Here is a 16132-nt window from a genome sequence, read left to right as displayed (position 1 = left end):
TGCTGGAGTAGGTAAGTGTGCAATCTGCTGCTAAACAGGGAAAACTAGAAAGAAGCAAAACAACTAGGAACAGATTTCAGTTGATTCAGTTCCACATACTATAGTGAACTCTGCTCAGGTATTTTCCTGGGAGTATGAAGGGGCTGCAAGTATGGACTGGTTTGGAGCTGCACTTGGTGACCCAGCCTCTGTGGCTGGTTGTGCTCTAGGCCCCATGCCCTCTTCCCTGATTCAACAGGATTGGGGCTGAGCAGATGGGGCCCATTAGACAGCCACAAACAGAGCAGCACACATGAGACCAGGTGCAAAAGTCCATATGCTTGAAGTCCTCATGCATTTAGCTAAGTGCTTGAACAGTGCTTTTGTTTCATGTCATCAATTACAAGAAACTAATTTCAGTATCACCACCAACAAAAAAAACTAAGATGTAACTGCGATTCTAATATGTACTCCATTTTCAGAGACATTTATAGGGCAGTGTGTTTTAAAATAGATGAAATGCAGTATATCTGCAGTCCCACTTGTATACCTGTGCAGAGCAATATCGGAAACTATCCAACATTCATTGCTGCACAAGCAGTAATTAATAGTATTAATCAGGTCTTTACATAGAAACTGATTAAATGCAGGTGCATATGGCAAATCATATAATGAATGTGCTTGAGAGCTTTATATCCATGCAGGAAACAGCCTTCCCAAAAGATGAAATTGATCTGCTTACCAAGTGTGTGACCTAATTATCTGAATGCAAAGCACTGTAGTCACTTAAAATCCGGGAAATGCATTGTTTCTAATGTGCTGTAAATAAATTATATATATTTTAAAACTTATCAGAATCCGACAGATTTTTATTTTAAAAGTTAATACAGGTTGTTGCTGCAACAAAACCATAACAAAATTGTTTGCTATCAAGTCAGCATTGCATTTCAAAATTACGGTCTTCCTGCCAGTTTTCTTCACTGTCAGCCTATTACTTCATACTGTATGGGGATTAAAATATGAATATAGGATTCATGGCAGCCTCAGAGGCCTTCGTATTAAAGTTCAAATTTAATTTTGTTTGATTGTTGCCATGGTTCATATTTAATTCCCCAGAAATACTCCATAGTTCTCCTATTTTCCTAATCACCAAGGGATTTTACCTGCCATAACTGAGAGCTGTATCTCATTTTTTTCCTTTTTTAAATCTCAGAAATGTTGGCTTAAATTTGTTAGGAATTTTCACAATAGAGATGGGATCCATCTTGTTTTACCAAGCTTTTTAAACCTAGGGAATTTTCACAACCCCTTCATGTTTTAAGGATGTTAGAAGTTTGTCATGTTGTAAATGCTTGTGATGTACCATGTTTGCTTATTTAAGTTGTTATTTTATATTTTTATTGAGTCTGTTTTTACCCATTGGTCTGGCTTGTCATTTGTTGTTTTGGCATTGAATGTTTGCCATTGTTTATTTTGTTAGAAATTGCCCTGAGTCCCCAGGGAGATAGGGCGGGTTATAAATAAACTATTACTATTATACTTACTTTCCCCCTCCTAACAGCAGAATCTCAGCAGCCAAGCCTCAGGGAGACCTCTCTTACTATCCATTTAAAGATATTTCCTAAATAGTTATGACAAGCTTCCTTTTTTCTTTTTGCCTTTAGGAATTCTTCCCCTCTAATTTTGGATTTTGGGCATTAACTAAAAGCATTGACAGATTTTGGGACTTTTGTTGCATGTACAAAAATTTCTTGATGAGTTATGACTTCCCTCCTCCTAGTGAGTTCATCCTGGACTTGAATTTGGACTTGAAACTGAGCATAGCAAATGTGATTATAACCAAAACCATTTGTGGAATTTTGGGATATTTTCCAATGTCCTAATGAATTATGGCTAGCACAGATACGCATTTACAGATGTTTATATTTTTGCATGGATTCAGTGCTTATCTCCCTTCCCAACTTACTTTATCCAATAGTAGCTGCTGTAAACAGACAAAACATTTGCTGAGATGGAATCAAATGGCTGTGTTTCATGTAGTTAAAAGTTTGAGCACGTGCAGTGAGAATCTGACCTTTTTCCTTTTGGACAACACAGCCCATATTGTACATCAAACTACTTTTAGAACTTCCTCTCCTTTCAAAATGGTTTTGCTCCTGCCTTTGTAATTAGTTGTGTGATTCCTTGGATTGAGACCAAATAAATTAAATCAGGATTGTCCTTCTAATCTGTATATGTGTTGTTTTCCTTGAAGGCTTTTGCATGGAATTTTTAAAAAGGTTTTTATACAAATGTTGAAAATGGTTTTAAAATAGCACTCTTCCCATCACAGTGCAAATATTACAAGTCTTGTCACTACTGTATATCATATAAATTTGATTTTAAAGGTTTTTATGATAATCTCAGGTAACCTTCAGAATGCAAATCAATGCAGTAATCTGCAGGGAGCATGAAGCAAAAACATTGGCTGGCAATGAGGAAAGGACTGACCCCAGTGAATTCTGCTTCTCATGTATAATGCCATCTCTGCCTATTTGTGGTTACCAGTATTAGAAAGTTACAGGCCAGTATAAAGAACACATTATGGCCAATGACATACAGAATGAAGTCTTTTAACAAGTTACCTTTCTGTGGCAAGTGTTATATCAGAGTATTGCAAGCATTTGCTATGTTTGACACAGATGCAGGCTATACACAGCACAATTCTCTCCAAGTGTATAGTTTATAAATGTAGTGGTTACACCAATGCACTTTTAATTCTTTATTGCCCCAGCAGTAGACAATATTTATTGAAGCTTCTGTCCAACCCATATCCTCTTCTGGATTTGCAAGTGTGTTAACATGTTATGTTGCCATAGTGAAAATTAGAGAGGGTTCCCTGTACCTTTAATAGTTGGGTGAAAGAGGGGATTTCAGTTGGTGTTGCTTGTGTTCTACTTGCCTGACAGTAACATCATCTGAAATTTCTCTTCTACAAAACCTGCCAGGGAAAGGCATTCTCATTGAGATGCCCAGATACATAAAATGACATGGCATTTGCATATTTCATCTTTCTATAGAACAATAGGAGGTATGAGAATCCTGCCTGTTTCTTTTCCCACCAAACAGCCAGCCTTTCTTTCATAATTCAGAATTCCAATTTCTAAGCACTATTATTTTGGGAGCCAAGAGGAAACAGTGAGAGAATGGGCAATAGTGGACTCCTTTCTCACTGTTCTCAAAATATTTCTATCATACCTACCCTAGCAAGAAACTTTACCTCACAACAGTGGTGAAGCAATTTCCTCCCAAACAATTGGTTCAAGATGTAAGGCCTGTGTCTGAATGTGAGCTAGCATCCAGCAACTATTAACCCTTATTTAGCTGTACTTGGTTGTACTCCTGTGGCAATTACCATCGTAACCCTTTCCACTTGCCTCATGTAACCATCTTGCTAATACTGGCCCTCTGGGATATTTGGAACAAGTGCAAAATGTTCCACCAGCAATTCAACTACTTTTATCAAAAAGCTGTTATTGAAGAAGTATTAATCTTATAGCATGAAAAAGTGTATCTGAAGGATACCTGTTATGTCCCTTAAGGAGCAAAATCAAAGCAAAATACAGTATTAATATGCATTTGAATTATAAACCAGTGCTATACATGAAATTATCTGTATCGAAGTTGTATTCAGATAAGTTCCAGATAGATTTTACTTTTCAAAGGCAATTTTTTGTTCTGTACTAAGAAATTCCTTTAGTAAATTGAGAAAATGCATATTGGGGCAACAATAAAGAGTCCAATGCCTAATGAGACTGATGTGCATTGGTCTGATAGGGCAACAGTCACTTTGTTGGCTCTGCCATGAAGTATTGTAACAGCAGCCTTGTATTGGATATGGATGTCACGAACTGCCCAATGTTAATTCCCACATACATAAGTCCACTTATGTAACTGTAACTTCCATACAGGAAGTTCAATTCTGGTTGATGTTTAAAAGCCTTCTTTGGAGGCTTTTAAACAGAGGCTGGATGGCCATCTGTCGGGGGTGCTATGAATGCGATTTCCTGCTTCTTGGCAGGGGGTTGGACTGGATGGCCCATGAGGTCTCTTCCAACTCTACTATTCTATGATTCTATGATTCTATGAAGTTGTTAAATTATTTCTGTATCTGAATAAAAGGTGTCAGTCATGAACATAAACAAAATAAATGTTTATCTTTATTTCTTACAATACTTCTCCCTTGTTTCTGATCATAAGATCTCCAGACAACATAAAATAATGTTGAACCATATATTAAATTACAAGAATAATGTAAACAGTCTACAACCATGTACTAATGCAAATTTGAACAAAATAATTAGATCACACTGATGGTCTCTTCAACAACCATCAGTCTGCAAGCAAGACTATACGGAGGGAGGACACCTTAAGGGATATATCTTCCTTCAGATACATTTTTTTTCATGTGTACAGCATTCTATGATGCCACTGCAAAACACCACACATACATAAAACTAGTCTGAAAATGGTGTTTAGAGGTTGTTTTTTTTTAACTGAACAAATTATGAAGGCTACATTTGGCCCTATTTTAGAGTCCATCATAAATGCCTAAAATGTTGGCTAGAATGGTATTCCGATGTAATGCAGTTTCCTCCTGTAGTTGCCACAAGTTATGTAGAATTATATGAATGAATTGTGTACCAAGTGGATACAGATATACTGACGTTCATATTAATAATCTCTGTACAGCCCTGTAACATATTATTCATTTAATAATAATCTAATTACATGCTGTCCCATCACGCTGACTCTTTAAAGCTTTAGAGAATCAGGGTCCTTAGAATACAAGGGACATACTCTACATGGTAGAGATTATTCATCCAGTTTTACGCATTAATTTTAAACTCCTGTTTTGTGTTTAATCTCTGTTCTATGCATTTTAATACGTATGTTATAGAAATATGTTTTAATATGTATATATTATAGAAATAAATTTTAATATGTATATTTGTAGAATTTTTATAATGTTCATGTGTTTTAATTCTGCTGTAACCCACTATGAGCCACAAGGAGAGGCAGGTAATAAAATTATTATTATTATTATTATTATTATTATTATTATTATTATTATTATTATTATTATTTTATTATGACACAGCAAACAAGATAGATAAGCTGGATTTTGTATCACAAAATCACAAGTCGAACACTTCCCAAGTGTCTAGGACTGTGTGATGTATTTTCGGATGATGCGTGCAGATCCCAGTAGGGTGGCCTTTTGCAGTTGGCAGATCATGATTTTGTCAATGTCTATTGTTTCCAAATGCCGGCTGAGATCTTTTGGCACGGCACCCAATGTGCTGATCACCACCAGGACCACCTGCACTAGTTTCTGCCAGAGTCTTTGAAGTTCAATCTTGAGGTCCTGATAGCGGCTGAGTTTTTCCTGTTGTTTTTCGTCAATGCGACTGTCACCTGAAATGGCGACATCAATGATCCAAACCTTTCCATGCAATGTTTTGTTGTGCCAGCTGTTAGCTTTAGTTTGTAGTGCGGTTTTCTTGTACTGATTTTTTGTATGCTGTGCTTTGAGGAGTTTCTGATATAGCCGGTCATCATCACTGCGAAGGTGCAGTGAATGATGAATGGTCATGAGTTTTCTTGTTTTTCTGTCGAAATTGTCCAGTTCCGCCTGTGTCCAATTTATGATGCCAGCAGTATATCTTCTGACTGGTATGTCCCAGGTGTTTATGGCCTTGATGGTGTTGCCTCCATTGAGCTTGCTTTTGAGAATTTTTCTGACCTTTTGTGTGTATTCTTTGCTGACCACAGTTTTCACATGTTCATGCTTGATGTTGTCCAGCTGTAGTATGCCCAGATATTTATAGGCCGCTGGCTGGTGACACTTTATTGTTTGGCCATTAGGCATATTTATGCCCTCACTTTCAATGATTTTTCCTTTCTTCAATGCCACTGTCGAACATTTGTCCAAACCAAACTCCTTGCTGATATCAGTGCTAAAAATTCGGACAGTGTTGGTCAGAGACTGGATTTCAGTTTCTGTTTTCCCATACAGCTTCAGGTCATCCATGTACATCAGATGTGAAATTTTGTGAGATTTCTTAGATGTTTGATAGCCGAAATTTGTTTTTTGTAAGATTGTTGACAGAGGGATCATGGCAATAATGAAAAGCAGAGGGGACAATGAATCTCCCTGGAAAATTCCTCTTCTGATGTTAACAAGTCCATAGCTTTCATTTCCAACAAACAGTTCAGTTTTCCAGTGCTCCATCATGTTTTCAATGAAGGTGCCAACGTTTTTACAAATCTCGATGGCGTCCAGGCACTTGATGATCCAGCTGTGTGGGAGTGAGTCAAAGGCCTTTTTGTAGTCAATCCACGTCATGTGAAGATTAGCTTTTCGGCTCTTACAGTTCTCCAGAATCATTTTGTCAATCAATAACTGGTCTTTTGTGCCCCTGCTTTTCCGTTTGTTGCCTTTCTGTTCATCTGGCAAGATGTTTTTTTCTTCAAGATAATCTTGAACTTTGTCAGCTATGATGCCAGTCAGTAGTTTAAACATAGTTGGCAGACACGTTATTGGCCTGTAGTTTCCTGGTGCTGCTCCTTTTGCTGGATCCTTTTGTATCAGGTAAGTTCTTCCAGTTGTTAGCCATTCACTGATACTTCCTTTCTGCAGCATCTCATTGAATTGTTGGGCCATTTTTCTATGTAAACTAATCAGATGTTTGAGCCAAAATCCATAAAGTTGATCACTACCAGGCGATGTCCAGTTCTTGACTTTTTGCACTCGTTTGCTGATCATTTCAGTTGTTATTTCCATCTGTTCCATTTTGTTCTGTGAGAATTTTCCTTCAAAATCCTTTATCCACCCAGCGTTCTTGTTGTAGTTCTTATTATTTTCCCAAAGTTCTTTCCAGAACTTTGTTGTTGCAGTTTTCTCTGGCTTTATGGTTACTGTGTCTGTTGTTTGGTTCAGACTCTGGTAGAATCGTCTTTGGTCTGATTGAAACAGTTGATTTTGTCTGTACTGGATGATTCTGGCTTCATATCTTTCAATTTTTCTGGCTGTTGCTGTAATTTGTTCTTTCACGATTTCCAAAGCTTCTTCAATTTTTCTGGTGTTCAGCCAGTACTTTCTGATCAGGTATTGCTTGATTTTGTCATTCTTCAGTTTCTTCTCTTTCATATTTTTGAGGTTACTTGCATCTGATCTAAGTTTCTTTATTTTCACCTCTAGTCTGACCTTCCACTTTGGTTTTCCAGTTGATTTTCTTTGGGTCTGCCTTGGTTGTAGGAGCCCAAGCTCTTCTGTTACTATCACTGCTGCACTGTAGGCATACTGGTTTGTTTGTTCAATTGATGTTATTCGAACAGTGGAGAGTATTGTATTCACATCTTTCATGAGAGGCGCCAGGTGTCTCTTGGGCACTGTTTTTAGAGTTGGTAGTCGCTTTCTTATTGCATTTGCTGCAGCATGAGCCATGATCTTATCCTTGAGCTCTTGTTGTCTTGCTGTCAAGGTTCCTGGTGGTTCAACAGGTGTTTCAAGTGCTGGTTCATCAAATTCTTGCAAAAGCTCCACACTTTCTTCTGGTTCAATCTGTTCCACCATTCCAAGTGTTGCTGGAGTCTCTGCTACTGTCTGTGCTGTGGTGTGATGGCAATTTGCTTTGCAGATTTTCTGGAAATTTTATTATTATTATTGACACAACGACATTGTATGACACAGCAAACAAGATAGATATGCTGGATTTCGTTTCACAAAATCACAAGTCGAACACTTCCTAAGTGTCTAGGACTGTGTGATGTATTTTCGGATGATGCGTGCAGATCCCAGTAAGGTGGCCTTTTGCAGTTGGCAGATCGTAATTTTGTCAATGTCTATTGTTTCCAAATGCCGGCTGAGATCTTTTGGCACGGCACCCAGTGTGCCCATCACCACCGGGACCACCTGCACTGGTTTCTGCCAGAGTCTTTGAAGTTCAATCTTGAGGTCCTGATAGCGGCTGAGTTTTTCCTGTTGTTTTTCTTCAATGCGACTGTCACCTGGGATGGCAACATCAATGATCCAAACCTTGTTCTTTTCCACAACTGTGATGTCTGGTGTGTTGTGTTCCAGAACTTTGTCAGTCTGAATTCTGAAGTCCCACAGTATCTTTGCGTGTTCATTTTCCACAACCTTTGCAGGTTTGTGATCCCACCAGTTCTTAACTGCAGGGAGGTGATACTTGAGGCATAGGTTCCAATGAATCATTTGGGCCACACAGTTGTGCCTCTGTTTGTAGTTTGTCTGTGCAATTTTCTTACAGCAGCTGAGGATATGATCAATGGTTTCATCGGTTTCCTTGCACAGTCTGCACTTTGGGTCATCAGCTGATTTTTCGATCTTGGCCTTGATTGCATTTGTTCTGATGGCTTGCTCCTGGGCTGCAAGGATCAGGCCTTCTGTCTCCTTCTTCAGGGTCCCATTCGTGAGCCAGAGCCAGGTCTTCTCTTTATCAGCTTTTCCTTCAATTTTGTCAAGGAACTTTCCATGCAGTGTTTTGTTGTGCCAGCTGTCAGCTCTAGTTTGTAGTGCGGTTTTCTTGTACTGGTTTTTTGTCTGCTGTGCTTTGAGGAGTTTCTGATTTTTGACTTCAATCAAAGCAGGTTCTTCACTTTGCTTTACATATTCTGCCAGGGCATGTTCTTCTTCTTTGACTGCTTGTTTTACTTGCAAGAGTCCTCTGCCCCCTGATCTTCTAGGCAGATACAGCCGGTCAACATCACTGCGAGGGTGCAGTGAATGATGAATGGTCATGAGTTTTCTCGTTTTTCTGTCCAAATTGTCCAGTTCCATCTGTGTCCAGTTTATAATGCCAGCAGTATATCTTATGACAGGAATGGCCCAGGTGTTTATAGCCTTGATGGTGTTGCCTCCATTGAGCTTGCTTTTGAGAATTTTTCTGACCCTTTGTGTGTATTCTTTACTGACCACAGTTTTCACATGTTCATGCTTGATGTTGTCCAGCTGTAATTATTATTGTTGTTGTTGTTGTTGTTGTTGTTGTTATTATTATTACATGGGACAATACTTTTAATGGCATTAATTTGAATGTAAAATCCTTAAAATGTTCAGTTCTGTTAATGCAGATTGGAGCTCATAGAGAAATATATATTACACTGTTTCATTATATACTCTAATAGGAATTTGCAACTGTGCATTACTTCTTGGAAAAGTCATGTTCTCTCAAAACAGATGTGAATAATCCTATCCGTAGGCCACAACTATTATCGAACTGTTTCCCCCAAATATATCCAAGCTGTGAACTCTTGATGTAATCCTTCCAATTTAGAATGAAAATGTATTTTCCTTGTTTAACTTTTACATACTCTTTCCAGAAACTCTGCCTTTTTGAAATGTCATACTGAGCAGAATGTCACCAATAAAAAGGAGTGAATAATTCCCAGTTAATAAAAAATTGGTCACAAAGAGATAACTATTGTCACAATTAATTTTTCTTTTATCTTGTAAAGGAAAACGTGCTGGTGGTGGCACTAGACTAGACCATGGTTACCAATCTATGTGAATAGAAAATTCAAGCACAAGAATACCAGTACCAGGAATAGTTATTGTAACTTTCATTCTGTCTGAATTTGCTATATAAAAGCTTAACCAAACACAGCTAATTAATTTTTGTGATGCCATAAAAGCTCCTGTTTCTAACCTTACAATCTTCTGAAAGTTTCTGTAGACTAAGGAAAGAAGAATAGTCAAAGTGGATTATAAAATTCTGCATTCTGAAATACCTTGAATAGACTGAGAATCTGATGTCCAGGAGCAGTAGAACTCTGATCCCAGAAAATGCCCCACAGATTTTCCAAGATCCTCTCTTCCTGCATCATCACTCGCTTCATTCAGTAGTTTCTATTGTGAAGAAGAGGGGAAATTTGTTTCCTCTGGCCTAGTTGCTCACACTTGAATTTGCCTTCAATAAGATGCATACATCCTGTTCTCATTCCTGGTTGCTGATGAGCAGTTTAGAATTCAATAGCTGGCGGCATTCCAATCATTAGTGTCAACCATAAAGCAGAAAGAAACTATACTACACAAATAAAAATAATATTCTGTTTCTTTAAACCTTGTAATTAATCTTTAAATAGTTGTCATGGCCAAATAAAATTGGGTTATGCATATGGAGACCAATCAAGGCTTATATTAAAATTTAAAAAATGGCTGCCCCTACACGCCATCCCTACAGGGTAGGCTAATCTGTTACAGTCAGCCCCTCTTCCTTTTTCTCCAGCTTCATTATCTTCTCCAATCTTCTTATTATATGGCCAAAGTACTTCAGTTTTGCCTCTAATATCCTTCCCTCCAGTGAGCAGCCGGGCATTATTTCCTGGAGGAAGGACTGGTTGGATCTTCTTGTGGTCCAAGGCACTCTCAGGATTTTCCTCCAACACCACAGTTCAAAAGCGTCTATCTTCCTTCGCTCAGCCTTCCTTATGATCCAGCTCTCGCCTCCATAGGTTACTATGGGGAATACCATTGCTTTAACTATGCGGACCTTCGTTGCCAGTGTAACTCTTTACTATTTTGTTGAGATTGGTCATTGCTCTTCTCCCAAGAAGTAAACATCTTCTGATTTCCTGGCTGCAGTAATCTTTGTGCCTAGACATACAAAGCCTGTCACTGCCTCCACGTTTTCTCCCTCTATTTGCCAATTATCAATCATTCTGGTTGCCATACTCCTGGTTTTCTTGATGTTTACCTGCAACCCAGCTTTTGCACTTTTTTCTTTCACCTTGGTGATAAGGCTCCTCAGGTCCTCCTTGCTGTCGGCCATCAGAGTGGTATCATCTGCATATCTAAGGTTTCCTTAAACAAGGAAATTCTGCCAATTCCTTCGCTCTGAAATATAGCTTACAGAACCTGGTTAATCCAAGTCTTAACCAGGGCTGACCCTGCTTAGCTTCCAGGGCCAGAGGGGGGTTTTGGGTGCTATGGGAGTGAGTTGGAATAGGAGGGGCAAAGAAAGCCATTCAGGGCGAGCGAGGTAGCGAGGCAGAAAGGCCTGTGGCCGAGGGAAGACGAAGGAGGCGAAGGGGGAGGAGGGGAAAAGGGCCGGGGGCAAAGCGGGAACGGAAGGGGGGGGGGGAGAGGGGCTTCCGTCCTTCCTTCCCTCAGAAAGCGAACCGCAGAGAGCATCACGTCATCGCTTCTCGCGCTGCCCACCGCGCATGCGCAGCATTGCGGTCCTCGCTTCCATCAGTCTCCCGCTCCCGACTCCCAAAACATCTGGAGAAGGGAAGGGAGGGAGGGGAGCGCGCCCTGCGATGCGCGCGGGTGCCCACTCTGCCGGGCCTGCTGATGCCGTTATTATTACCCAGAAGCCCGCGCGGCGCTGGCCTTTCCGTCATGGCGGAGGCAGCTGCGGCGCCCGCTGAGGCAGCCCCGCCGGGCCCCGGCAGCTCGGCCTGAGCCGCTTCTCCCCGCGGGCGACCCTCCAGCATGAGCGGGGACGGAGGAGGAGGAGGAGGAGGCTCCAGCTCTTCGTCGTCGTCGTCCTCACCGTCTGCCCCCGGCCGCTTCGCCGACTACTTCGTGATCTGCGGGCTGGACACTGGGACCGGGCTGGAGCCGGACGAGCTCTCTGGTGAGTCCCTCTCGGCGGAAGGAAGGAGGGAGGGGGCTTTGGGCAGCCCGACACAGCACGCGGGGCCCTCTTTTCCACAGAGGCGCCCTTTCTGTCAGGCCGAGCTTTTGCCTCAAAAGCCGCGAAGGGACGCTTTGAAGAGAGAGAGAGAGAAAAAGAGAGAGAGAGATTGAGGGGACGGCGCCCGCTTTGTGTGGCGACAACAGAACCCTCGCTCGCTCTCCCTCCGGCTTCCCCTCCCCTCGAGGTATTTGGGCATTGGAATAATAACAATAGTAATGATAGTGATGATGATGGTGCCTCTCGCCGTCGCTGTGGGGCCCAAGGCAGGCGCTTGAAGGACCGGGCAGCAGCCGTTGCCGCAGCACAGCTATTATTGTACGCTCTGTGTGTGTATATACAGTATCTATATTATATGTATGTTTTGCCTGTGAATATCGGTATAACATGTGAATGTGTATGTCATCACACACACACACATAATTGTAATATATAATTATGTGTGTATATCTATGTATATATCGATAGATATAATAGTGGTTCCCAACCTTTTTTTTGACTAGGGACCACTTTGACCAGAGACCACTCTACAACATCATTACCAAAAGCGTTGAAAATCCGTTTTTGGTCAACTGTAGATTTGGTTTGGTTGTTTGGGGGTGCTGATTCAGAAAACTGCATTGAATTGACCATATCAAATCTAGTTTCTGATACAGAACCTATGCCACCCAGTAGTTGCCATCTGCTCACTTGCAGAAAACCATATTTAATAATCTAGAGCTGATGTGGTCTATCTAATGTAATTTTCTGAATCAGCACCCCAAATAACCCCAGGAACAGGCCTAAAAATGAAGACACCAAGGTACCCCACTTCCAGGCACCACATGGAATGGCTCAGTTCGGGGGGGGGGGGGGGGGGAGGGAGGAGGAGAAGCAGCAGTTAGGAGGCTTGTTGTTACACCTTTTGTGAATAGCCGTTCCCTCCCCTCCCAACATCCCCATTGCCTTAGCACTATAAGAGGGTTTTTGCAAGACCAGTTGCTCTCGTTGCAATGGTGTAAGAATAGTGAGCCCACGGAACATGTTTTAGTTCTTGGGGACCACTGATGGTGGAGCCTCCGGTGGCCTAGGGGATAAAAGCCTTGTGACTTGAAGGTTGGGTTGCTGACCTGAAGGCTGCCAGGTTCGAATCCCACACGGGGAGAGCATGGATGAGCTCCCTCTATCAGCTCTAGCTCCATGCGGGGACATGAGAGAAGCCTCCCATAAGGATGGTAAAACATCAAAACATCCGGACGTCCCCTGGGCAATGACATTGCAGACGGCCAATTCTCTCACTCCAGAAGCAACTCTGGTTGCTCCTGACACGAAAAACAACACCACTGATGGTCCATGGACCACAGGTTGGGAACCACTGATAGATAGAGAGAGGGAGAGAGGGCCAAAAGACCAAAGGGTTTCCATATTTACTAACTCCTTTACTTTTTGTTCTTATTTTAAAATACCATAGTATCATATATACAGTATATACTTTTGTCCAGCCGTGTATTTGAATGTGTGTGTCTATACAGGTCCCCAGGTTACAAACATCTGATTTACAAATGACTCATAGTTAAGAATGGGACTGAGACAACAGGAAGTGAGAGGAATCTATCCCTAAGAAGGAAATTCATTCCTGAAAGAGTTGTTATGAGGAAAAGGGGTCTCCACTGAAGCTTTCTCACCAATAATTGTTTCCACAGCAAGCCAGGTTTTTCAAAATACTGTTATCACAGGGACAGAAAGTGAGGTGAAATCTTCTGAAAATGGATCCTTTCATTCCGGCTTTTCCTGATCTAGGCTGTTATTGTAGTTAGTTTTCCTGCAAAATGATATACAGTACTTACTTACAAACCACACACAGGCATAATTGTGGCAGGATGTCCATGTGTCATACCTTTGATTAAAGTGCATTATAGTATATGACACCACACAATCTTTTAAAATTATCTAGCATTCCTTTGAAATTAACGTTAACTTTTTGTAGACTTCTTTTTTGTTTGTTTTGGTAATAGATGGGTATATTTAAACTGCTACATGGACTGTATTTAGCTTCCATTATGATGCATGCTAATCCTCTCAGCACTTTATTAGTTTTTTTAATTCTTATTTATTTATCGTGTCAGAAGTAAATACAGTTAGAATGTATTTAAAAACACAAACAAAGTTAAAAACTAGATTATTATACTAGATTTCTTTTGACCAGAAGCTGGCCACTTGGAGTGCCTCTGGTGTCATTGTAAGAAGTGCATGTGGCAGGGCTCAGGTTGCATTGTAGTAAGTGGTCTGTGGTTTGCTCTTCTCCACACTTGCATGTCATGGACTCCACTTTGTGGCCCCGTTTCTTAAGATTGGCTCTGCATCTCGTGGTGCCAGAGCACAGTCTTTTCAGCGCCTTCCAAGTCGCCCAGACTTCTGTGTGCCCAGAGGGGAGTTTCTCATCTAGTATCAACCATGGATTGAGGTTCCTTGTTTTTATTCTTGACAATAAATGACATAAGTATGTTTATGGAAATGAATATCAAAATCATATGTTAGTTATATGACTTCATAGGTTTATTTAGAATGCTAAATGTTGGTAGCACAGATTGAACATTCCTTTCCTGGAATTTCAAAATCCCAAATCCCAAATACTCCAAAAACATCTGCATGGGTGACTTAAATAGTGACATCTTTACTTTCATGCACAAACTTTGGTTTAGGTACAAAATTATTAAAATAATTTTTAACAAAACTGCCTTCAGACCTTGTATATAAGGTGTATATATGTTTGGAGTTATGTTCCATCTCCAGAATATCTCATGATGCACATATATGCAAATACAGATATTCCAATATGTGGAGGGAAAAGTACAAAACACTTCTGATCCCAAGCATTTCAGAGAAGTGATACTCAACATGTACCAGTAGGTTACAATATAGTACACTGCTTACAATGTAGTATACTATATTTTTTTATAAACCAAGATATGTTTCTGTCTGGGTTATCTGGAAAAACATAATGGAAATCTGCAATTATTTTATTGGTATATAATAATAATAATAATAATAATAATAATAATAATAATAATAATAATAATAAATTAATACATAATTATACAAATTGTAAAGATTTTTCTTTCTTTTGTAATAGAATGAATAGAAATGTAATAAAATTTATTTTAAAAAATAATACATAATAACCTAGTATGCTAGGTAAAACTGATATGAATATTTTAGATTGGTGTCTTAATAAAATGAAAGTTTGATCTCTGTGTTTTGTCATGTTCACTCAATGATAATGTTTTGATTAATTCTATTTTGAAAACTTCATGCACTTAGACTAAAAACACGTAATGTTTTTATATTGACAGCTCACATCTTGAGAAATGTGATATACATGACATGTTTTCTTTACTGATTCAGTATCTCCCTTCTTTATTTCTATATCTGTCTCCCTATGATTTTTGCAGGAGGGCTTTTTCTTGTCTCATCACTGTCACAGGCATGTCTGGTGAGGACATATCTGAGAAAGCCTTCCTCACATTGGATACCAGGCTGGACCCTTCTCTATTTTTTTCCTTACTACTAGCAGGCAAATACCTTTTTTTTTTTTTTTTACTGTGACTGGATTTGGTAATTAATTGGTTGTTGCATGGGGCTCTTCTAATAGTGTATGTTTTTGTGTGTGCCTGACTTTTTATTCTCATAGTTATAGTTTAAATTCATGCTGTTTTTAATAAGAAAGTTTATTGAATTTTAAAATACTTTTTATAATAGTAATAATAATAATAATAATAATAATAATACATTTTATTTGCAATCTGTCTCCTAATGGCTTAAGGCAGGGAACATCATAGTCAAAACGTATCAACATAACTGCATACAACAGAAAAACATATATCAAATCACACTACAATAAAATACGTACATCAAAACACATGGTACAAAGATCAAAATACTGCAGTAGTAGAATGCAAATTCAAAACATATGGTTTAAGTAGACTGGGTATGCCTGCTGGATGAAATGGGTCTTCAATTGTGTATTAAATTCTGGCAGCTCATATAGCTGTTGAGTTCTTCCGGCAGGTAATTCCACAGTTATGGGGTGGCCGATGAAAAGGTCCTCTGGGTTATGGTCGCCAGTCATGTTATGGCTGGTTGGAATAAGTGCACCCAGAGGACCTCAATGTCCTAAGGGTGGATTGTATGGGAGAAGAGAGACTTGGACCAAACCATGTAGGGCTATACAAGTTATAACCAACAATTTCTCCTTTTGTAATCAGTATGTTTTCACAATATGTTGTTGTGTGCTTTCAAATCATTTCTAACTTGCACTTTCTATTGTAATCACTGTGTTTTCACAATTTGTTGTGTCTTATGGTTTCCAACTTATGGCAACCCTAAGACAAAACTACTGTGGGTTTTTCTGGTGCTGAGAATGTGTTGGCTGAGGGAGGATTCAGATTCTAGTCTCCAGACTTGTAGTC

At 39.8% G+C, this 16132-nt stretch overlaps 1 protein-coding gene and 1 long non-coding RNA gene across 9 annotated transcripts in view; one reads left to right on the top strand and one right to left on the bottom strand.

Moving 5' to 3' along the window:
• Nucleotides 1-11156, bottom strand: part of LOC134298327 (uncharacterized) — a 31545-nt gene extending 20389 nt beyond the window's left edge. Inside the window, exon 1 of the long non-coding RNA XR_010005352.1 lies at nt 9775-11156. This is a non-coding gene — a long non-coding RNA (uncharacterized LOC134298327). The remainder of the gene's footprint in view (nt 1-9774) is intronic.
• Nucleotides 11157-11261: 105 nt separating this feature from the next.
• The window catches only part of dennd5a (DENN domain containing 5A), a 74823-nt gene continuing 69952 nt past the window's right edge, over nt 11262-16132 (top strand). For all 8 annotated transcript variants that reach the window (XR_010005261.1, XM_062977827.1, XM_062977751.1 and 5 more), the window contains exon 1: nt 11262-11624. Coding sequence is in view for 7 of the 8 variants with exons in the window: in XM_062977827.1 (XP_062833897.1) it covers nt 11480-11624 (145 nt within the window). In the remaining variant the exon portion in view is untranslated. The remainder of the gene's footprint in view (nt 11625-16132) is intronic.

Source organism: Anolis carolinensis, chromosome 1 (genome assembly GCF_035594765.1).
Source record: "Anolis carolinensis isolate JA03-04 chromosome 1, rAnoCar3.1.pri, whole genome shotgun sequence".
Classification (NCBI taxonomy): Eukaryota; Metazoa; Chordata; class Lepidosauria; order Squamata; family Dactyloidae; genus Anolis; species Anolis carolinensis.
This window is presented reverse-complemented; position numbering and strand designations above follow the sequence as displayed.